The sequence below is a fragment of the Borostomias antarcticus genome (assembly GCF_949987555.1).
Source record: "Borostomias antarcticus genome assembly, chromosome: 30".
Lineage (NCBI taxonomy): Eukaryota > Metazoa > Chordata > Actinopteri > Stomiiformes > Stomiidae > Borostomias > Borostomias antarcticus.
Window position 1 is genome coordinate 6,622,653 of NC_140263.1, and position 24,459 is coordinate 6,647,111.

General features: G+C 50.0%; 3 protein-coding genes across 3 annotated transcripts; 2 read left to right on the forward strand and 1 right to left on the reverse strand.

Moving 5' to 3' along the window:
• Positions 1-2,828: 2,828 nt before the first annotated feature.
• Positions 2,829-4,644, reverse strand: spra (sepiapterin reductase a). The gene is made up of 3 exons (XM_084460107.1): positions 4,181-4,644; positions 3,376-3,666; positions 2,829-3,065 (listed from the first exon to the last, which is right to left on the reverse strand). Exons 1-3 carry the CDS (start codon positions 4,548-4,550, stop codon positions 2,875-2,877), a joined length of 852 nt encoding a protein of 283 aa, XP_084316233.1. The 5' UTR covers positions 4,551-4,644; the 3' UTR covers positions 2,829-2,874.
• Positions 4,645-13,027: 8,383 nt separating this feature from the next.
• ddrgk1 (DDRGK domain containing 1) lies at positions 13,028-16,843 on the forward strand. The gene is made up of 9 exons (XM_084460049.1): positions 13,028-13,207; positions 13,797-13,976; positions 14,259-14,401; positions 14,560-14,661; positions 14,889-15,011; positions 15,616-15,654; positions 15,785-15,841; positions 16,263-16,311; positions 16,512-16,843. The coding sequence occupies exons 1-9, from the start codon at positions 13,120-13,122 to the stop codon at positions 16,670-16,672; spliced, it is 942 nt and encodes a 313-aa protein (XP_084316175.1). The 5' UTR covers positions 13,028-13,119; the 3' UTR covers positions 16,673-16,843.
• A 494-nt stretch (positions 16,844-17,337) lies between these two features.
• Positions 17,338-19,268, forward strand: LOC311327165 (uncharacterized protein; the record flags this gene model as incomplete). Its single annotated transcript, XM_084460192.1, has 4 exons — positions 17,338-17,441; positions 18,188-18,361; positions 18,603-18,764; positions 18,925-19,268. Exons 2-4 carry the CDS (start codon positions 18,190-18,192, stop codon positions 19,266-19,268), a joined length of 678 nt encoding a protein of 225 aa, XP_084316318.1. The 5' UTR covers positions 17,338-17,441; positions 18,188-18,189.
• Between the last annotated feature and the right edge of the window lie 5,191 nt (positions 19,269-24,459).

The window sequence follows — 24,459 nt, forward strand, 5'->3', positions numbered from 1 at the left end:
CACACAGGAGGGCCGTGGAGGAACAACCACAATGTGTTGAATCCATGGTTCATTTACCAGGTGCAGTCCATAAACTGTTGTAAGCTGTTATTGAGAATAAGAAACTGGGCTTACCTGACTTACCTGTATAAAACACGTTAATAACAGAGCAGTGCCCCTTGCTAGTGTACTGTAAGGCCTACTGTACTGTAGGACTTGATATGAAAGATGTGACTCAACCCAATGTGTCCCTTTGGGGTTAAAATGGCCTTTACTGTATCGCCTGATGAAGTGGCTGCATGTATGTAAATAGAGGGTGTGTGAAATGACTGGATGTGTGCTGCTGTCTGTTAACTGTGTTGACATGTTTGGATGTGTGTTGTTGTCCTAACTGTGTTGATTGTTTGGATGTGTGTTGTTGTCCTAACTGTGTTGATTGTTTGGATGTGTGTTGTTGTCTTTTAACTGTGTTGATTGTTTGGATGTGTGTTGTTGTCCTAACTGTGTTGTTTGGATGTGTGTTGTTGTCTTAACTGTGTTGATTGTTTGGATGTGTGTTGTTGTCTTAACTGTGTTGATTGTTTGGATGTGTGTTGTTGTCCTGACTGTGTTGATTGTTTGGATGTGTGTTGTTGTCCTAACTGTGTTGATTGTTTGGATGTGTGTTGTTGTCTTAACTGTGTTGATTGTTTGGATGTGTGTTGTTGTCCTAACTGTGTTGATTGTTTGGATGTGTGTTGTTGTCTTAACTGTGTTGATTGTTTGGATGTGTGTTGTTGTCTTAACTGTGTTGATTGTTTGGATGTGTGTTGTTGTCTTAACTGTGTTGATTGTTTGGATGTGTGTTGTTGTCTTAACTGTGTTGATTGTTTGGATGTGTTGTTGTCTTAACTGTGTTGATTGTTTGGTGAACTTTGACCTTCTTTTTAGCCCCTCCCTCTAGAGGTGTAGCCTCGTCAGGCCGATGCTGTAAATAAGAAATTGTTCTTAATGGCTTTGCCTGGTTAAATAAAGGCTACATAAAAAAATAAGAATTGATTAGATGATTAGAATATCTGCAATGAAACAAAGTACAGTAGGTCCTTTGTTTAATATTCATATCAAAAAGTAAACATGTACTGTACATGGACTAATATTGTTTTATTCCATAAGAGCCAAATAACTATGTAGGTCGTACATTGAAATAAGAATGATTTGAAAAATAAATCTAAACACTAATGAAAATAAAATCACTTACACTCTGAAGAAAAGCTAAAACCATTTTCACGTAACAGAAGCGCTGCTAACAGACGACTGACAAACATTGACCAGCGAAATGACTTTAGATTTAGTTGGCTGACACTAATAGGACATAGAAAAAGCCTTTTTGCGAGAGGCGAAAGCTGATACAGTATAAGGCACCATTCTATTATCACGTACAGTCTTCATCATCATCATCATCGTATGAAGAGTAACAACTAATCAGCATTAAATCAATTAAAAGTCTTTTATTTACAACTTTGGGTTCATGTTGGGTAGAAAGACATTTCACAGACGCACGCACGCGCGCACACACACACACACACGCACGCACACGCACGCACACACACACACACACACCACCAGCACTTACTGTAACAACCATAACAAATTGGCATGACGAAAGACGTAGATAAAGATAGATAAGACAGGAAGTGTTCATAGGGAATATACGTCTTAAAGGGAGTATTCATCGCACACTAAAGAGTCTCTAGACTGAGCTCTTCTTGCATGTGGCTGTGTACAGGGCAGTCCCTGGAGGGTTTCTAGTCTGGAGAGATAGATACACACTTAATTGATCCCAAGGGGAAACTGGATCGTCCGTCTGGCCAATGACAGGAGGACAGGTATCACAGTTGGAATGTATATCACAGGTGTCACAGTTGGAATGTATATCTCTTATCATCACAGAGTAACAGTGATCTAGGAACAGTTCAGAATGGTTGATATATGATTGAGGGAGAATAAAACTTCTGTGAAATGGCAGCTCTCCCTCCCCCTTGGTCAGTAAGTAAGCCTTTGAGAACCAATGTTTCTCGGGCCTAGTGGCCCATAGTGTAGGAGCCTATCTCCTGTTTCTGTAGCGTGCTGCATCTTGATGTACAAGTACCCCCCCTGGACATGACGCTAGTATCTCACAGGGACTGAGCCTCAATCCAACCCTTGATGCCGAGTGCCAAGCAGGGAGGCATCGTGTCCCATTTTTATAGTCTTTGGTATGACTCGGCTGGGGATCTAACTCACAACCTCCCAGTCTCAGGGCAGACACTCTTGTTGAGCTGGTCTGTGAAACCTGTGATCTGTGAAATGGCAGCCCCCCCCCCCCTTGGTCAATTCAAACAGAATTACCTTTACAACTCACTTGAAGTGGATTAAAACGAATTCAACAAATTCAAAATGGCAAATTATCCATGAGGAAATCCTTTGACTCAAGAATTACATTTCAACTGACTTCAAAGCATTTCACTCCCCATGTCTGTGTGTGTGTGGGTCCAGGTAGAGGCAGGGGTCGGGGGTAGGGTGGGGGGGGGGGGTAGGAAAAGGATACGGACCCGGGTTAGGGTGAGGGGAAGGGGGACTGGGCCCAGGCCCAGGCCTAAAGCCGGAAGTGGACTGGTGTATGTCTGTGTGTACGTGTGTGTGTGTGTGTGTGTTAACTAAATGCTATGACATCCACAGCAGACACAGGGGTATCTATCAGACTCAGGGTGGTCTGCTGGTGACAGTGGGGCATCCACTGGACCTGGTTAGAAGACAGGAGGGAGAGAGAGAGAGAGAGGCACTAGGGAGAGGGAAGGCAGAGGTCAGAGGTCATAGTAGTGGAGGTGAGCGGTCTACAGGTCAGAGGTCATAGTAGTCAGGTGCGCGGTCTACAGGTCAGAGGTCATAGTAGTCCAGGTGCGCTCCGGAGGTGAAGCTATCCTCCAGAAGTACCCTGAGCAGCTTGGCGCAGGAGGCGTGGCAGGTGAGCAGCTGGCCCTGGGCGTGCAGCGCCGTGAAGGACTGCCTGAGGCCGGGGTCGGCGGTGCTGGTCCGGGCCGCCACCTGCATCTCTGTGTCCAGAGGACCTGGAGAGAGATGGCACAGGGGAGAGAGGGGAGATGAGGGTTGGGTACTGATTCGTAGAAACGTTCATATTAAGCCATTTAGCCCAAACTTTACTGATCCAGGTTCCAATCCAACCAGCTAGCCAGCCAGCCAGCCAGCCAGCCAGTCAACCAGCCAGCCAGCCAGTCAACCAGCCAGTCAACCAGCCAACCAACCAGCCAGCCAGCCAACCAGCCAGCCAGTCAACCAGCCAGTCAACCAACCAACCAGTCAACCAGTCAACCAGCCAGTCAACCAGCCAGCCAGCCAGGCATCCATCCATCCTCCTACCTGGGGCGTAGTTGAGCACCCTGAGGTCTGGCTCCTCCTCTGCCAGCACCCTGAACATCATGTCTCGGGCGGCCTTGCCGGTGCAGTACAGCGCCCAGGAGGCGAAGGGTTGCAGGGCGCACAGCGAGCTGACGTTCACCACGCTGCGACGCAGGCCGGGTCGCCGCGGGAACGCCTGCAGCACGCCGGCCGTCAGGCTGAGGGCGGAGCTCACGTTGAGGGAGAGGTAGGAGTCCACCTCCGCCATGTCGCTGAAGGAGCTGGCCAGACGGGAGATGTCACCGAGAGAGGCTGGGGGAGGGAGGGAGAGAGAGAGGGAGGGAGAGAGAGAGGGAGGGCGAGAGACAGCCAGGAGGGACAGAGAGAGGGAGAGAGAGAGGGACGGAGAGGGAGGGAGAGAGGTAGACAGCCAGGAGGGATAGAGAGAGGGAGAGAAGGAGAGAGAGAGAGGGAGGGCCAGGCGGGAGAGAGAAGGAGAGAGAGGGAGGGAGAGAGACAGCCAGGAGGGACAGAGAGAGGGAGAGAGAGAGGGAGGGAGGGAGAGAGACAACCAGGAGGGATAGAGAGAGGGAGAGAGAGAGGGATGGAGGGACGGAGAGAGAGAGAAATAAACCATGTGATTTTATAACAGCTAGGGGGCATTGTTAGGCACGACGCGAAGCGGACCTAAAACCTAAAAACCCCCTAAAAAGTATTTTAAACACGGCTTCCAGCCAATCAGAATCAAGAACCAGAACTACAAGAAACTAAACCGGTTGTCTTATCTTTTCATACAAAGAGAAAGCAAAGGGCAAAGGTCTCTTACCAGCATTGTTTACTAATATCAGATGGTCGATGTCTTCCGAAGATGCATCCTTCGCCGCCTGGATGACACTCTCGACTCCTTCTCTCCTCCCCAGGTCTGCGACCACACACCGGATCACCAGGCCATCAGAAGCGGCCAGCTCAGCCTGAGCGTCCCGCAGGAGGGAACCAGACCGCAGCTCAGCCTGAGCGTCCCGCAGGAGGTCACCGGACCGAGCCGCCAGAATGAGCACCGACCTCGGCTTGAACAGCCTGGAGATCTCGGTGGCGACGGTTCGGCCGAACCCCTTCGACGCCCCGGTGATGATGCAGAGAGATCTTCCCAAGTCTTTGGACTCAGTAATGTCGGAACTAACATTGATGGCCTGCATCTTGGTGAAATGTTTGAAATGTCTGCGTGAAACTAAGAACAGCGACTGTTAAATTGCAGACCGGTTTAGTTCCGTCCAGACCGAAAACACATAGAAGCGCTTTCTCCTGAGTCATGGCAGGTTCCTCTGCCCGGATAGGCTGGGAGATGGCCCGCCCCCTCTGTGATTGGTTCAGACTTCCTTTAAGCTAATATGTCCGCCTAATTGATGATGATGATAATAATAATGATAATAATAATTAATAATAATAATTAATAATAATAAGAAGAAGAAAATGATTAATAATAATCAGTCATTTTATAAATAGGCTAAAGCACTTTTCATTGTGATAGATGTCAAAGTGCTGAATTGATGCTTTTGGTTGCTGGACAGTGATCGATTACAGTTACTCAAGTAGTTTGAAGTTAGGCCTATGTCTATTTGAATACCCATGAATATTACAGTAATATGATCGTTGTCTATGGCCTGTAAACAAGCAACACACACAAGTAAAGGTCCAGTAAGCCTAATAGCAGTATGCATCACCAGACAGTTCACACAGGTCAGTCGGAAAGTTGGACAATATTCACACAGATCTTATGCTCCATAGATAATCAAATCAAATGTCTCCCGATAGGCTGCAGACTGAATAAATAGGCCTGATATTGTCTGAATAGACAGGATATTGTTTTGACAGGGTAGAAATCCCCACCCTGATAACCATGAACCCTGTAAATCGCTGTTCCTTCTGGTCTGTGGGAAGGAATGGTATCACTGGCCTACATGAGGGAGAATGCAGCAGGACTGAGAAATGTCAAATAGATGAGTAATTACCTTGACTTAAAATTACAGCTGTAGGCAACAAGGCAGCGTGAGACCGATAAGGTCGATGGCCACATGGTTTCAATAGGTAGGGTTTAAGCTGACTTTGTATGTTAAGCACACAGATGACTGTGATTTATACATAAGTCACCAAAATACAGTCTCAGGCACAAATGAAGATGGCCGCCACTCAGTCAACGCAACGCTGTGTAAACAGGAAATTAGGTTTCATTGCTTAACGCATCATCCTTTTGACATTCTACTTAATATGCATGTTCCATAACAGTCAATAAGCACAATTAATATGGCTGCCACGCAAGGTCAATGCAACACACTCGTGAGTCTACACTGTATACACACTATATACATAAAACATCTATCACACGACACTCTGCACACACACTGTACACACACTGTACACACACTCACCACACTCCATTCTGTATAACGCAGTGCCGATTTCAGTCATGACCAGAGGGGCTGCCAAAGTTCCTAGTTCTCATGTAGCTTTAACTAAGGAAGCATATGATTTATGGCAACATAAATATGTGGAATTTATTATAGCCTACATATTTTCAAACAAATCAAATGATACAAACCCCTAGGGTTGATAACCTATAAATATTGAAACCAAAATAATTATAAGGCTACTTGTGCAGATAAGCAAGTCCAGCTGAAAACATGAAAACATTTTGTTTTGTAACGTGAACATTAGGGTTGCTTGTTTATTGTCCGTTCTTCAGGTAACCCTGTGTTTCATGTCACAACGATATGAACTGTGGGTAACTGTTAGGCAAAGTCTGCAGAAGTGCGGAGTTACGGGAAGGGGGTATAAAGGGCCTAAAATGTCTGCCAGAGAGCCCTTGTGTATTTGACGATTTGACAAAGCCCTCACGCACTTAACTGGGAACGCGCATCAAAGTCTGTGAGTGTGTAAGGGTGGACCTTGGGACTGGGCCAGAGTAAGTCTGAGTGTGTAAGGGTGGACCTTGGGACTGGGCCAGAGTAAGTCTGAGTGTGTAAGGGTGGACCTTGGGACTGGGCCAGAGTAAGTGTGAGTGTGTAAGGGTGGACCTTGGGACTGGGCCAGAGTAAGTGTGAGTGTGTAAGGGTGGACCTTGGGACTGGGCCAGAGTAAGTCTGAGTGTGTAAGGGTGGACCTTGGGACTGGGCCAGAGTAAGTCTGAGTGTGTAAGGGTGGACCTTGGGACTGGGCCAGAGTCCCTTTGAAAAACAAAGTGTAGTTTAGGAAGTACAAACTAAAAGTAAAAGGACATCGCTAAGGACAAGCACACCCTCTACTGGATGGCTGGTGTATTGCCATGTTTGCTACGGTCAACAGCTGGAACCCCGTGAAAGCTAAAAGTGTGCTAAACAACACAGTTATCTGAAAGACCAACAGGAATAATAACATACCAGTCAATTTTTATTTTTGTTTCAATTTGCATTTCATTTTGAGTCATTTTTTCTTGTCAAGAATCCACAGCACTGCCTTATTTTCTCTCCAACATGACCTGGAAAGACGGCATACACTCACATTGACACCTCACCAACACACTGACACCTCACCAACACACTGACAATCTGCCCTTAATCCGTTACGAGCGTCTCAAAGACAAAATAAAGAAATGAATAGACATGTCAGGGCCTCCGTTGCATGAAATGGTCGGTAGGAATGGAATTTGATTGATTGATATTTTGATTGGCTGATTGACGGATGGATGGACAGATGTAGGGATGATAGTTCTTATATTGGTTCAAATGGGTGTCAACTGTTTTTTGCTTCCCTCTGGAAAATTAGGATTAGGATTACTGTCCATCCCCCCTTTTCTCTCTGTAAAGCACATTGTGTTGCCTCTGTGTATGAAATGCACTACTGTCTATAAATAAAGTTTGATTTGATGACACTATCAGACTGGACTAAGGGTTGACAACTTACCGGTTTGGAGGGGAACTCAAAAGATCTGAGCCTCTGCTGCCTCTCCCTCTCCCTCTGGAAGAACACCTCTCTTTCTTTCTCGTCTGCAAAGTCAAAGAACCTGGTTTGTTCTGAGCAGGGGTTAGAGAACCTGGTTTGTTCTGAGCAGGGGTTAGAGAACCTGGTTTGTTCTGAGTAGGGGTCAGAGGTCAGTGTTTGTGACACCTTCTCAGGAACGTTACAGTAGACCCCTGGGTTTCCAGACTCCTGATTGGGCAGGGTGACGGTGGGCTCTGCGTGGTTCGTTCCAGTCTTCTCTGAGAGAACAGAGGAACCGAAGGTGACTTTCTTCCTGCAGTTGACGGCCCTGATCTTCACCAGCTGAGAGTAGAGAATCAAACATTACTCTTCTCTTTCTTCTCTATGTTACAGCAGAACATACAGTGCATTGAGCCCGACTGATTATAATGACCATTACTGATCCCTACTGACCATTACTGATCATTACTGACCCCTACTGATCATTACTGACCATTACTGAGCCCTACTGACCCCTACTGATCATTACTGACCATTACTGATCATTACTGAGCCCTACTGATCATTACTGAGCCCTACTGATCATTACTGACCATTACTGATCATTACTGAGCCCTACTGATCATTACTGACCATTACTGACCATTACTGACCATTACTGAGCCCTACTGACCCCTACTGATCATTACTGAGCCCTACTGATCATTACTGACCATTACTGATCATTACTGACCCCTACTGATCATTACTGACCCCTACTGATCATTACTGACCCCTACTGATCATTACTGACCCCTACTGATCATTGCAGTATACATTTTTACACTTGAAAGCCGTGTTCAGATACAACAGCCGACAGGATTTTAAGCCTAATTGGAATGTTGAATCCTGTGAGTTTAAGACTCAGCATGTCAAATAACTTAAGACGGATATTCATAAACCAGCATCTCGTTTCAGCTATTGTACTGTAGGTGAGCCCCACTTTAGATTTGCCAAGAGGCAGATCTACTGTAAGAATGGTCCTCTTCAATGACCAGAAATAGTGTCATAAACACTACACTACGGTATCTTGTTGTGTGTTGAGATTCAGGTTGTCAGGTGAGAGTAATACCCTGGGTGTGTGTGTGATTCAGGTTGTCAGGTGAGAGTAATACCCTGGGTGTGTGTGTGATTCAGGTTGTCAGGTGAGAGTAATACCCGGGGTGTGTGTGTGATTCAGGTTGTCAGGTGAGAGTCATACCCTGGGTGTGTGTTGAGATCCAGGTTGTCAGGTGAGAGTCATACCCTGGGTGTGTGTGTGATTCAGGTTGTCAGGTGAGAGTAATACCCTGGGTGTGTGTGTGATTCAGGTTGTCAGGTGAGAGTCATACCCTGGGTGTGTGTGTGATCCAGGTTGTCAGGTGACAGTCATACCCTGGGTGTTTTCTTGGGCGCAGAGGGCACAGCACCTCCGGCAGGTAGAGACCTTCCCTCAACGGACTCACACACTCTCAACAGCTGGTCTACAAATTCAATCAAATCAAAATAGACATCTCAATCACCATGGCCAGACCTGGTGGAAGGTCCGGTCTAGATCATGCAAAGCATTTAATGGATCAGGTGACTGAATGAGTCAGTAACTAAATACCTGATGGTGTACCTCCAGGAGCTTCAGGTCCAGTGGGGTATCTACAGGTACACACACACTGATGAAGAACAAAGTGCTGGTCTATTCCAGAAAAGGAGTGATAATAACAACAAGACAGAACGAGCGATGGGACCAAATCTACCCGATTTCATCATCCTTGTCCTCATCCTTGTCCTCATCCATCTGGGAGACGTCTGTGGAGAGACAAAGAGCTTTCAACACAAAACAGTGAGAAGACCTATGATCATGACCTAGGACCTGGACCATGACCTGGAACTGGACCATGACCTGGAACTGGACCATGACCTAGGACCTGGACCATGACCTGGAACTGGACCATGACCTGGGACTGGACCATGACCTAGGACCATGACCTAGGACGGGTGGTGTGAGGTACCTATGATGGAAGACAGGTTGGGGGGGTGCTGCAGGTTGATGTCCTCAGCGCGGCTGATCTCCAGGAGGGTGGAGTTCTTCACCTGCCGCTCCTGCAGGTCCACCTCACTGGAGAACGTGACTGCCTCCTCTGGAGACGGACAGAAGTACATATTAAGAAAGAAAGAGAGACAGAGAGAGAGAGAGAAGAAACACAGACAGAAACAAGCAGACACCATAGCCTTCCTGTCAGAGAGAGAGAGAAAGAGAGAGGGAGGGAGAGAGAGAGAGGGAGGAAACAGACAGAGACAAGCACACCTTCCACAGCCTTCCTCTCAGAGAGAGAGAGAGAGACAAGCACACACCATAGCCTTCCTCTCTGCGGAACAGCTCTGGGGAGGCCAGGCTGCTGCTGCTGGTGTCCATGGAGGAGGAGGAGGAGGAGGAGGAGGCAGATTCAGACTCCTCACCTCCAGACAGGAGGGGCGACACGCCTACCGGCAGCAGGGCTGAACCTGAGGGGGAGGACAACTTGTTTTTGTCTTAGCTTAGCTCACAGAGCACTGTGCTGCTTACAGCAATGATGTTGAGAGCTCATGTACGTTGAGGACTCTATAGGACAGGTTAGACACATTTAGCCTGGTCCAGAACTCTATAGGACAGGTTAGACACATTTAGCCTGGTCCAGAACTCTATAGGACAGGTTAGACACATAGTTAGCCTGGTCCAGAACTCTATAGGACAGGTTAGACACATAGTTAGCCTGGTCCAGAAATAAGAGGCCATTCAAAATCCTGAAGGAGGACTCCTCCCTATTCATGGTCTTGTTCAAACCCAACCTGTGCCGTCCTCTGGACTGAAGGTGGTGTTGCTGGTCTGCAAATGAAAAGTTCACGTCAGCATTGAGTTCCATGTTGTCCTGTTCAGCCCAGAATTAGCTGAGTAAAGTAGTGAGCGCTAACGTACCGTTCTGTTTGACTCCAGGAACCGGTCCAGGTTCTGCACTGCAGACGGACAGAGAGACCTGTTGACACAATGATCCACAACAACAGAACAATCACTGATATTGATCAGTTGCATTATGTTTAATCTAACTACAACTCAATCTGATTGGTGCAGCTCAAGGAGATTAAAGCGCTCACCTCCTATCAGAGCTTGCCGATTCGTTAATTGGTGACAGGACTGGTCGACAGAAGGGCTTAGAGCAGGGTGGTCTGCGTTCTAGGAGAGGGTTAGGGTTAGGGTTAACAGACCGTGAGCAGCTCTCAGGTCAGCTGGAGACCTGCTAGCGACTGGCCTTGTATCTGGACAAGCTCATCTCACATGGGATTGCACCTGGATCCAAATTTAACTAGACAGGCACAAGGTCTGTGCACTAGGGCACTGTTAGAACACATTACACTGTATACTGCACTCCATTTTAGATGTTTTTATTTTTGTATTCATATTTTGTACTGTTCATCTCATCTGTAATCGTCTTTGCACTGTCCCTTACGGTATCTCCTGGCTGAGGTCTTCAGAGGCGTGTCCCTCCAGCCTCGCTTCCGGAGGCTGAAGACCCGGGGACCCATAGGGACTGACCTGGGACCAGGGACCGACCTGGAGTCAGGGACCGACCTGGGACCAGGGACCGACCCGGGACCAGGGACCGACCTGGAGTCAGGGACCGACCTGGGACCAGGGACCGACCTGGAGTCAGGGACCGACCTGGAGTCAGGGACCGACCTGGGACCAGGGACCGACCTGGAGTCAGGGACCGACCTGGGACCAGGGACCGACCTGGAGTCAGTCCTCCGACGGCCCAAACGACCCATTCTGTCTGCTGTTAGACAACAATGACGTGATATTATCCGTGTGTGTACTGAGTACGTTACAGGGTGGGTTAAACACAAACACACCTGAATGCTTTGGCATCATGGCCTGACACCATGTCAATATTAGCATTAGGCTAGTTAGCTATGCTAGTCCAACAGACCGTTAGGGTTAGTATACTATAACTATAGCCTCCATCACTGGGTTAGGGTTAGTATACTATAACTATAGCCTCCCATCACTGGTCCATCGTCTATTCTCCGTCATTGGCGTCGCATTTACCTCTTCCTCCATCACTCACCTGGATATTCAGTTCTCCAGTATGTTGGTCCAGTTCTTAGTTTAGTGGACGAGCAGAGCTGCAGGACACCGAGCGACTCCGGAGCCCAAGCCTCTAGGGTTAGGGTTAACTATAGTTAGCCTCAGTTACCACAGGTGAGAAACCAGGTGACCTGATTAAAACACGCAGGTAACGGACCCGCGGGGACTGAACATGTTGAGGTGTTCTGGTGTTGTGTCCATCTCTGCTCCCCTGTCGAAAAATGCTACTGAGCGGATCGATGGCAGAGCATGTGAGGACTGCACTTCTTTGTGCCCTCGCAGAAACAAATTATTGTGTTTCAGCTCATTGAAATCGATTGAAAAATCCCAAGTGAAGTTGCATTTGTTTTACCTTATTACTCACATCCTCTAGTTTACAGAATTAGAACTTTTAGGCCTATAGGTCTAATTTCGTGCAGGGCCAGGTGGGTCTGTCTGTCTGTCTGTCTGTCTGTCTGTCTGTCTGTCTGTCTGTCTGTCTGTCTGTCTAATATAATATAATGCCATGCCTGAAAATCAAATTAATATTGTGATTCTTCCCCATCATAGCTCATTGTACACTGATATAATCATTCTCCTTGCTTTTGCAGATATCTCTTTTATAAAACTTTATGCTAGGAAAGAAATCTGTCTGTGATTCGTCACTAGTGCTTATCCAGGCTGTTAGGGTTAGGGTTAGGGCGCCTGGACTCCTGCAACTCTCTACTTGCTGCCATCCTGCAGCGTTGGCCATCAGACTCCTGGAGAAAGCTGCTGCTGACCTGGTGTTCAACAGCCCCATGCTCTTCAACAAAACTTCCCTACTCCACCCTCAGCACTGGCTCCCTGCGCTGTCCCATCCAGTTTAGGACTGTGGTGCAAGCCAGGGCAAATAAACAGCTCCCTCCGACCTCCAGGCTGTGGTCAAGCTCTGCTGCCTTGAGGTGATTGGTTCCCCAGTTGCTCCAATATTAGGTTTCAGCTCTGCCTGTATGTAATGACTCTGCCTGTATGTAATGACTCTGCCTGTATGTAATGACTCTGCCTGTATGTAATGACTCTGTATGTAATGACTCTGCCTGTATGTAATGACTCTGTATGTAATGACTCTGCCTGTATGTAATGACTCTGTATGTAATGACTCTGTATGTAATGACTCTGCCTGTATGTAATGACTCTGCCTGTATGTAATGACTCTGTATGTAATGACTCTGCCTGTATGTAATGACTCTGTATGTAATGACTGTATGTAATGACTCTGTATGTAATGACTCTGTATGTAGTGACTCTGACTCTGTATGTAGTGACTCTGTATGTAATGACTCTGCCTGTATGTAATGACTCTGTATGTAATGACTCTGTATGTAATGACTCTGCCTGTATGTAATGACTCTGCCTGTATGTAATGACTCTGTATGTATGTAATGACTCTGTATGTAATGACTCTGTATGTAATGACTCTGTATGTATGTAATGACTCTGTATGTAATGACTCTGTATGTAATGACTCTGTATGACCGCACGGCGGCGGTGTGAGCAAAAGATGACGACGAAGATTTGTCACGTGACAAGGGTCGTGACGCGCTGCAAAGCCTCAGACAAACAGACGTGTCAGATGAGAAGGAAACAGCTCTGGACATGAACTAATATAATATGAACTAATACACATTTAAACTACCATCTATCCTGTCGTTGAGATGGATGTCTTGCTGTATCTGGTAGCTGCAGGGATCCTCATCCTGATGATCCTATTAGCGGTGAAGATACGAGCAAAGTCAGAAGAAGGTAAGGAAGTGCTAACGAGCTAGCTAAGCTGTGTTTAATATGGCAGCTGCCATTTCTTGATGTATAGTTAACTGAATGTGTGAAGTGTATTTGTGTGTTCATGCTTTAGGGCAGCTTGTCATAGTTATATGTCAATGCATTACATAATGTGTGTATGCACTGTGTGTGTGTACTGGTTGTATCTGCTGTGCGTACTGTGTGTGTGTGTGTGTGTGTGTGTGTGTGTGTGTGTGTGTGTGTGTGTGTGTGTGTGTGTGTGTGTGCCCTGTGTACTGTGTGTATGCACTGTGTGTGGGTGTGTGTATGTGTGTGTATCTACTGTGTGTATGTACTATATGTGTGTGTGTGTGTGTGTGTGTGTGTGCACCCTGGGATCCAAGCCTTTAACATGGGTTAGTGGGCTAGTCAGTGTGTGGGTTAGTGTGTACTATGTACTGTGGGTTAGTGTGTACTATGTACTGTGGGTTAGTGTGTACTATGTACTGTGGGTTAGTGTGTACTATGTACTGTGGGTTAGTGTGTACTATGTACTGTGTGTATGAAGTGATCTCTCTGATCTCACTGATCTCCTCTATCCCCCTGCTCCCAGCTGACCATGAAGACCGTCAGGAGGTCACAGGTCGGGAGGTGGCGGGTCGGGAGGTCGCGGGTCGGGCTGCGCGGCCGCAGGTGGCAGAGGAGCGTGGCGCCAATATGCCCCGTCGCCGTAGAAACCTGAACAACAGGGTGATGGCCCAAAGACGGGCCCAGAGGGAAGCGTCAGACAACGGTGAGTAAATGGACGGCACTTATAGAGCGCTTTACAATGGCCTCTCATTCACCCATTCACACACACATTCACACACCAATGGCGGTAGCTGCCATGCAAGGTGCTAACCTGCTCATTGGGAGCAATTTGGGGTTAGGCGTCTTGCTCAAGGACACTTCGACATGTGTACAGAGCTGGGATTCGAACCACTGACCCTGAGGCCTCTCCTATGGTGTCCCCTCTGTATGAAATGCGCTATACGAATAAAGTTTGATTTGATGTGATGTGATGCTCTGAGTGCAGAGGACAGCCCTGTGGAGGCGGAGGAGGAGGAGGAGGAGCAGGAGGAGGAAGAGCAGCAGCAGAGCCAGGCCACGGAGAAGAAGGTGGGAGCCAAGAAGCAGAGGAAGCTGGAAGAGAAGCAGGCCAAGCGTGCGCAGAGAGAGGTGAGGGGACAGACTGACCAGCATAGACATGACAGGGAGTTGGTGGTGGTGTTGATGGGAGCTGTCTGGTGTTGATGGGAGCTGTCTGGTGTTGATGGGAGCTGTCTGGTGTTGAGGGGAGCTGTCTGGTGTTGAGGGGAGCTGTCTGGTGTTTCTAGGCTGAGCAGGAGGAACGGGAGGAGTTGAGGAGGCTGCAGGAGCTGAAGGAGCAGGAGAGACGCAGGGAGGAGGAGAAGGAGAGGCAGCTGGAAGAGAAACAGGTAAAACACACATGACCAGACACAGCAACACACACTCTCTCTCACTCTCTCTCTATCTCCTCTCTGTTGTTCTAGAACTCTTCCTCCTCTGTGTTGTTGTGTAACTCCTCCTCTTCCTCCTCTGTGTTGTTGTGTAACTCCTCCTCTTCCTCCTCTGTGTTGTTCTGTAACTCCTCCTCTTCCTCCTCTGTGTTGTTGTGTAACTCCTCCTCTGTGTTGTTGTGTAGGAGGAGGAGGAGCAGAAGGTCAGGGAGGAGCAGGAGAGGAGGGAGGAAGAGGAGTACCTTCTGCTCAAAGAATCCTTCGTCATCGAGGAGCAAGGCGAGGCTGACGAGCTCACAGAGCAGGAGGTATTGAACCCTGGTTCACTGGTCAACTCCCAGTACTGAGCCCTAGTTCACTGGTCAACTCCCAGTACTGAGCCCTGGTTCACTGGTCAACTCCCAGTACTGAGCCCTAGTTCACTGGTCAACTCCCAGTACTGAGCCCTAGTTCACTGGTCAACTCCCAGTACTGAGCCCTAGTTCACTGGTCAACTCCCAGTACTGAGCCCTAGTTCACTGGTCAACTCCCAGTACTGAGCCCTGGTTCACTGGTCAACTCCCAGTACTGAGCCCTGGTTCACTGGTCAACTCCCAGTACTGAGCCCTGGTTCACTGGTCAACTCCCAGCTCTTCAGACGCCTGTCTTACCAGCTGGTGACTGAGTTGGCTGTAGTCTAATCTTATAATCTATAATCTGAGTTGGCTGTAGTCTAATCTTGATAGGTGTTATTCCCGTTGCGATGGAACCCATTGTCAAGTGATTCAGTTAATAACTTTAGAGAAAAGCGTTTTTGTGGGTGGGTAGCTGGGTTCTACAGTACTGGGTTCTGACCCAAGACTTGTTTGTTTTTTGAAGTTAGTGAATATAAATGGACCCACTGTAAGGTTTTCTTGTGTTCTCAACTTTCAGTCACGCAACCTCCTACAAGAGTTCATCCAGCACATCAAGGTAAGATTGGACGAACACACAGCTACTGTGGTCCGACAGGGTTAGGGTCAGGGTCAGGGTTAGGGTTAGGGTCAGGGTCAGGGTTAGGGGATCCATGTGAACAGGTTCTCTTTCTGGGTCTGCTCTCCAGGACTCGAAGGTTGTTCTGCTGGAAGACCTTGCGTCACACTTTGGACTACGCACACAGGTGAGTTTGTATGTTAGACTAATTGCAGTAGATTCCTGTACCTTTATTACTGATTGGGCCGTAATAAAGGAATGACAAGGCTAGGCTTATCCCCAAAACCTACATCCGTTGAGTCAGACTACATTCATAGTAACTTCAGATAGACTGAACCATTAGATGATGGGTTGTACCATGTGTTGGGTTGTACCATGTGTTGGGTTGTACCATGTGTTGGGTTGTACCATGTGTTGGGTTGTACCATGTGTTGGGTTGTACCATGTGTTGGGTTGTACCATGTGTTGGGTTGTACCATGTGTTGGGTTGTACCATGTGTTGGGTTGTACCATGTGTTGGGTTGTACCATGTGTTGGGTTGTACCATGTGTTGGGTTGTACCATGTGTTGGGTTGTACCAACGCCTGAACCACTGACTCTGCCCACAGGACACAATTGCAAGACTGCAGGACCTTCTGTCTGATGGCTCCCTCACTGGTGAGTTATAGAAGGTCAACTTTAGATTAGGTACTTCATGAATCATTTCAACACAATGTGTGTGATAGTCGTGTGTCGCTGCACAATTATTAATGCATGACAGCTGACAAGTCAGTCCCCATCAATAGTGTCATTCCCTGTCCTCTCAGTCCCCATCAATAGTGTCCTTCCCTGTCCTGTCTCCTTGTGTCCTGGTGCAGGGGTGATCGATGACAGAGGGAAGTTCATCTTCATCACTCCGGAGGAGCTGAGCGCTGTGGCCCAGTTCATCAGGCAGAGAGGAAGGGTGTCCATCACTGAGCTGGCCCAGGCTAGCAACTCCCTCATCAACCTGACGCCTGAGATACGCAACACTGCCTGACGGACTAGCTCATTCACACACACACACACACACACACACACACACACACACACACACACACACACACAGATTCAGCAACCCCCTCATCCATGTACAGTAAATGTGACAAAGAGACCCACACACAGGCTGTAATGTTAATATAGTCTGTATACATCATTAAAGTTCAATGACAACAAAGGTTTTATGAAATTCTCCTTCTGGCTTTGTTTCTTGCTGTCAAATCATCATAAATGGGTGATCCAACCCCCACAAGTGTCTGACTGGATATGAAGCTCTTTAGTGTGCATGTGTAATGTGGAGTTCTTCAATTATTGAGCAACCGCCTCAAACAGGTGTTGCACCGAAAATGGAGACCCATCGAATTGTGTGACCCTAGAGGTCGCTGTTCAGGTAGACAGAAACGGTGACCTGTTGTAGCTCTGATGATCCTAGGATTATTTCTCTCCACGTAAAAGGTGAGAGCATGAATCACCATCAAATATTTGGTGAGTGTTTGAATTATTTACTGTGCAGGTAGCAGCACACATGTTGACGGCTGTTGCTCTCAGAAGCCGCCATAGAGAATGAATGGGGAATGAATGGGGAAATGTATTTCGTCACACTATTCGATGGGTCACCGTTTTCGATGCAACACTCACGTTTCCGGTGTTCTTCCGCAAAGACCAGTTTAGATAATGTCAGATGGTTCTGTCCGGACCAGACAGCTGAGTGTGGATCTCCTGAGATAAATGTGAAGTATTCTCACGGATTCCGTATTTATGTTTTGCTGGTAAGTGACAGCTCTGCTGCTATCCCCAGCTAGCCTGTTAGCCTGTTAGCTTGTTACATGACAGACGAGCACTTTTGACTGACAGCTACATTAGCATAGTTAGTTAGCACAGATACGTACGTTTACAATGGCAGCAACAAACAAAATAACAGTTAGTTAGCAATAACAGTAACGTTCACTGAATGTCACATGCCAATTGTCTTTGCATTGGTCACTGTATTATCTATTAATGGCTAATATGCCCAAGTCATAACCCTAACCCTAACCCTAGCCTTAATGGGACCCTAACCCTAACCCTGACCCTGACCCTGACCCTAACCCTAACCCTAGCCTTAATGGGACCCTAACCCTAATATGCCCAAGTCATAACGCCTTAATGGGACACATGCGGTACTTAGTTAGGCATATTGAGTTGTCCCATTTGGAGCCATTGAAGGGTTAGGGTTAGGACTGCTTGAGGAGAAGCTGTTCAACCAGGTTTATCATTTCTTAATTCTCAAAATCAAGTTATCTCTTATGTCCGTAAGCCAGCAGTCACCTGATTTCACATTCATATTTCCCAACCCTGACTGCGTAGACTTACAGATATTTTGACTTGCTGGCTATTTTAACCGTTTCTCAACCATTATTGGAGTTCAAGGGTTCAAGAGACCTTTCCTTCCTGCTGTGTCAAGCAAATAGACTGACGGCTTCTTCTTTTGTTTCGTTCTCCCCTTTCTTCTGTGCCTTTTCCCTCTCGCTCTCAGAGATGAGCACGTCCCCGGCGGCAGTGTGCCAGTGTCTGACTCTGGTGTCTCTGTGCACGTCCATCGCCGACCCAAACTGGATCCAGGTCAGAAACGCCACCGACCCTGACGGTAAACAGCTGATCTATGGCGTGGCCTTCACGCTACACGCCGCCCAGAACCTCACCGACACGGGTAGGTCGGCAGGACGTACCGCGGAATGACTTTGTCTTGTGCGCACTTAAGATTATGCAGCACCAGTGGCTTTATTGAAAATGAGGGAGAGATGTAATATATATGTGTGTGTGTGTGTGTGTATGTGTGTGTATGTGTGTGTGTGTGTGTGTGTGTGTGTGTGTGTGTGTGTGTGTGTGTGTGTGTGTGTGTGTGTGTGTGTGTGTGTGTGTGCGTGCGTGCGTGCATGTGGCCCCTGCAGGGCCCCTGGGCGGGGTGAAGGGCTGGGGGATGGGGCTCCTCTATGCCCTGGCGGGGCTGTGCTACGGCGCCGTGCTGGCCTCCAGCTCCACCTTCCTGATGGACTTCCTGGGCGGCAGGACGTCCCGCCCCCGGCTGCTGGTGGCGCTCCACCTCTCCACAGGTGCGCCGCCCGTCTCTCTCTCTCTTTTTTTACTCGTTTTTACTCTAAACACTGACAACGAATGTACTTGAATGGTAAATGGTGAAATGCGTCCTGGACTCACAGCGCTCTTCGGGAGTCATGAATGTCCTGATGTTCCCTCCTCTCTCTTCTCTCTCAGTGGCTCTCCTCCTGTCCATCCTGGGCGTGTGGGGCGCCTGCCTGTACGTCATCTACCACAACCTCCAGGGGAGGAGGCCGGGGCTGGGGGGGCTGGTCCGGCCCGGGTCCGGCCCCGGTGCGGCGGGCATGCGGGCCTCCCCCGGGGAGAGCTTCTACATCGCGGTGCTGGGCCTGCTCTTCTCCTGCCTGGCCGCCGTCGTCAGCATCAGCGACCTGGGGGGGGGGAGGCCGCCCCCCCGCCTCATCCAGGGAGGGGACAGCGACACGGACCCCCTCATCCCCAGACAGCCAGCGGAGGGGGAGGAGAGGGGGGAGGAGTGGGGGGCGGTGTTCCCAGAGTGAAAGGGGGCGGTTGGTGTCGGCCCATGAAGGATGCTGGTGGTGATCACTGCTGGTAAACCAGTTCAGACCGGCTTCTTGAGTGACTGACGTGTGGACCAGTACCCTTTCCTGCAGAGCGGCTTTGTGTGACAGGAGTATTGGTCCCTTATTAACTGTGTCTTGGTCACCAGCCCCAAGTACACAGGACTACAAAGGTGAAACCCTGTCAGGAGCCAAAGAGACCAAAAACTTCCCTAATGTTAGGAATTGGGGGGGGGGGGGTGCCCTTTTTTGAAAGACAAGGGCCTTTTGTTTAATGGTGCACAAAGTTCCACTTTAGAGACGATGCTGTTTAGCGGAGGTGTGATATTCTGCGGTTCCTGCGCCTCTGCTACCGGAACATGTGAGGAACTGACTGTGAAAAGAGGTGCAACTGTAGAAAATAGAAGGAAAGAAAATCTCACTTTATAGTCCTGATCCGTGATCATGGTTCATGGTTCCCATAAATGCAGAGGCTGTTTAGGGTTAAGATTAGGCTTAGGGTCGGGTTAGGGTTGGGGTCAGACATGGCTAGGGTTAGGGTTAGGCTTAGGGTCGGGTTAGGGTTGGGGTTAGACATGGCTAGGGTTAGGGTTAGGCTTAGGGTCGGGTTAGGGTTGGGGTTAGACATGGCTAGGGTTTGGGTTAGGGTTAGGCTTAGGGTCGGGTTAGGGTTGGGGTTAGACATGGCTAGCATGGTAACCCTAACCCCTAAGTAAGCAGAGCTAGCGGAGAGCTAGCTAGCTAGGGCTGAACCTGCAGGGCACTGTTTCACATGGCAGATCACATTGGTAATAGCAAGTAGCATGATGCCCTCCATGCATGCTGTGAATGTTGTCTGACTCTTCACTTCACCAATCAGACATGATGAAGGAGCTCTACTGGACCCCTTTCACTTTCACTTTTTAACCAGAAAATATTCAGAATAGATTGAATGAGCAGACGTTTGGGGCAGACATTGAACAGCTGTTCTCTACAGTATTCCCTACCATGTTGCATTTCCTGGAGGGAAAAGTTCATGTTTACATTTATAGACTTTTTGTGAGAATTGTGTTTTAAAGTTAAAGGACCTGTTTGGTACTTAGCATCATAAAGCTTGTTATAAGCCTTGTTATAAGCCTTGTTTTAAGGTTATTTACGAGCGTTATAATGGTCATAATGAGCCTTATAACAGGGCTTGTATCCTTTAAACTGTTTGCACTGTATTTCAACCTGACACTTTACTTTCACGCCCCGACACAGAAATGACTTGAGATTTTAAATGAAAGATTTGAAGTGCACTGAAGCTTTTTTGATTTTACTTATTTTTTTGGACCAGTACGCCATTGGGTCAGTACCGAAATATCATATTGAGTGATTTCAACAATTCAACTATTACTTCACACTGGAAGTGGGATGTTAACTGTGTTGTATATATGCCATCTTAACAGCTAACAGTCAGCTAGCTGTCAGAACAGAGTCTTTAGCCTCCTTAATGACTTGATCACAGCACAGTCATCAGAATCACAGCACCGTACTCTGATAACCTGCACTGATACACTGATACTACTCTGATAACCTGGAAATGGATCAGCCAGGGTTGCATAATCCTGACTTTTTTTGAGTTTCTGATTTTGCTAGGCTACTATCAGCTACACATACAAGCCTAAACAATTATGAAATCAACACACACATGCATTGAAATACTCAGCTAAACTTCAGTACAAAGGGTCACACTTGTAATCTACAAAGGAGCAGGAGGGAACAGTTGATCATTTGGACATCAAGAGAGGTGATGAACTAGGGACGTTCTCCTCTTCATGGTCTGATCTGATGAAGACAAAAGCAGGAAACCTCTGCCACTCTGCAGAAGAGATCAGTGATATTAGAGTAACTTTCTGAATGCATCAGTAGGTAAATATCTAGTATAAGACCTCAGGGTTAGGGTTAGGGTTAGCCTAACCCAACCCTAACCCAACCCTAACCCTAACCCTGGGCCGAGTGTGGAGTTTCTCAGTGTTCACGGTCCCAGGGAAGACATTCCCTCTCCAGATCTCACCTGCCTCCATGTTGAATTGTTCACTGTTGTCTGGCTGTGTTATTGATTAAACACGTTTGGTACATGTTGAACACTGCATATGGAGTTGCCTTTTTCTATTACAGATTGTTCACAGTCGTATTACCTCTTGTTCACAGCCGTCTGCAACATTTTATTTTGGGGGATCCTAAGGAGGATCTCAAACTGTCGGTCAACTATCAACTGATGATGATACTGTACTCATGTTCAGGGCTGAACATTACTGTACTCATGTTCAGGGCTGAACATTAACACGACACATTGTCGTCCTGCAAGAGACTGCGTCCATCAGGAGAGATGTGGGATCATGGGATCATGAAGGTGATCACTCACAATAACTATGAGTTGGTCGTTTGCTCAGAGCCTCAGACAGGAAGCAGCAGATGACTGCAGGGTTCACTTCCAGAGGGAAAGTCATTGCTCCCTCAAAATGGTGAATGGTAATACTATAAAAAGAGCATGTCTGAAGTCCGGACATCATATTCTAGACTAGATCTAGATAACTATGCTTTGCGTTGTACTTTTCTATATGGACACAGATGTAACTACCAATTAATATGTGATGGTCACACTCACTCAGCCATCAGTGTGACACCACAGCTAAAATAGAACGCTCCTCTCTCCCCCGCTCCTCCCCTCTCCTCCCCCACTCCTCCCCTCTCCTCCCCTCTCCTCCCCCACTCCTCCCCTCTCTCCCCCACTCCTCCCCTCTCTCCCCCACTCCTCCCCTCTCCTCCCCTCTCCTCCCCTCTCCTCCCCTCTCCTCCCCCACTCCTCCCCTCTCCTCCCCCACTCCTCCCCTCTCCTCCCCTCTCCTCCCCTCTCTCCCCCACTCCTCCCCTCTCTCCCCCGCTCCTCCCCTCTCCTCCCCCACTCCTCCCCTCTCTCCCCCCCCACTCCTCCCCCACTCCTCCCACACTCCTCCCCTCTCCTCCCCCACTCCTCCCCTCTCTCCCCACTTCTCCCCTCTCCTCCCCCACTCCTCCCCTCTCTCCCCCACTCCTCCCCTCTCTCCCCCGCTCCTCCCCTCTCCTCCCCCACTCCTCCCCTCTCCTCCCCCACTCCTCCCCTCTCCTCCCCCACTCCTCCTCTCTCCCCCACTCCTCCCCTCTCCTCCCCTCTCTCCCCCGCTCCTCCCCCTCTCCTCCCCCTCTCCTCCCCTCTCCTCCCCTCTCTCCCCCGCTCCTCCCCTCTCTCCCCCACTCCTCCCCTCTCTCCCCCACTCCTCCCCTCTCCTCCCCCACTCCTCCCCTCTCCTCCTCTCTCCCCCACTCCTCCCCTCTCCTCCTCTCTCCCCCACTCCTCCCCTCTCTCCCCCACTCCTCCCCTCTCCTCCCCCGCTCCTCCCCCACTCCTCCCCTCTCCTCCCCCACTCCTCCCCTCTCCTCCCCCACTCCTCCCCTCTCCTCCTCTCTCCCCCACTCCTCCCCTCTCTCCCCCACTCCTCCCCTCTCCTCCCCCGCTCCTCCCCCACTCCTCCCCTCTCCTCCCCCACTCCTCCCCTCTCCTCCCCCACTCCTCCCCTCTCCTCCCCCACTCCTCCCCTCTCCTCCCCCGCTCCTCCCCCACTCCTCCCCTCTCCTCCTCTCCTCCCCCACTCCTCCCCTCTCCTCCCCCACTCCTCCCTCTCCTCCTCTCTCCCCCACTCCTCCCCTCTCTCCCCCACTCCTCCCCTCTCCTCCCCCGCTCCTCCCCCACTCCTCCCCTCTCCTCCCCCACTCCTCCCCTCTCCTCCCCCACTCCTCCCCTCTCCTCCCCCACTCCTCCCCTACTCCTCCCCTCTCCTCCCCCACTCCTCCCCTCTCTCCCCCACTCCTCCCCTCTCCTCCCCCACTCCTCCCCTCTCCTCCCCCACTCCTCCCCTCTCCTCCCCCGCTCCTCCCCTCTCTCCCCCACTCCTCCCCTCTCCCCCACTCCTCCCCTCTCTCCCCCACTCCTCCCCCACTCCTCCCCTCTCCTCCTCTCTCCCCCACTCCTCCCCTCTCCTCCCCCACTCCTCCCCTCTCCTCCTCTCTCCCCCACTCCTCCCCTCTCCTCCCCCACTCCTCCCCTCTCCTCCCCCACTCCTCCCCTCTCCTCCTCTCTCCCCCACTCCTCCCCTCTCTCCCCCACTCCTCCCCTCTCCTCCCCCGCTCCTCCCCCACTCCTCCCCTCTCCTCCTCTCTCCCCCACTCCTCCCCTCTCCTCCCCCACTCCTCCCCTCTCCTCCCCTCTCCTCCCCCACTCCTCCCCTCTCCTCCTCTCTCCCCCACTCCTCCCCTCTCTCCCCCACTCCTCCCCTCTCCTCCCCCGCTCCTCCCCCGCTCCTCCCCTCTCCTCCCCCACTCCTCCCCTCTCCTCCCCTCTCCTCCCCCACTCCTCCCCTACTCCTCCCCCACTCCTCCCCCACTCCTCCCCTCTCTCCCCCACTCCTCCCCTCTCCTCCCCCGCTCCTCCCCTCTCCTCCCCCACTCCTCCCCTACTCCTCCCCCACTCCTCCCCTCTCTCCCCCACTCCTCCCCTCTCTCCCCCACTCCTCCCCTCTCTCCCCCGCTCCTCCCCTCTCCTCCCCTCTCTCCCCCACTCCTCCCCTCTCCTCCTCTCTCCCCCACTCCTCCCCTCTCTCCCCCACTCCTCCCCGCTCCTCCCCTCTCCTCCCCCACTCCTCCCCTACTCCTCCCCCACTCCTCCCCTCTCTCCCCCACTCCTCCCCTCTCTCCCCCACTCCTCCCCTCTCCTCCCCCGCTCCTCCCCTCTCCTCCCCCACTCCTCCCCTACTCCTCCCCCACTCCTCCCCTCTCTCCCCCACTCCTCCCCTCTCCTCCCCCACTCCTCCCCTCTCCTCCCCCACTCCTCCCCTCTCTCCCCCGCTCCTCCCCTCTCCTCCCCTCTCTCCCCCACTCCTCCCCTCTCCTCCCCCACTCCTCCCCTCTCCTCCCCCACTCCTCCCCTCTCTCCCCCACTCCTCCCCTCTCCTCCCCTCTCTCCCCCGCTCCTCCCCTCTCCCCCGCTCCTCCCCTCTCCTCTCCCCCACTCCTCCCCTCTCCTCCCCCACTCCTCCCCTCTCCTCCCTCCATTCACAAACTCACTGGTGACATCAACAATCTGTCAAGGTTACTATGGCAATGGCTCCTGTCC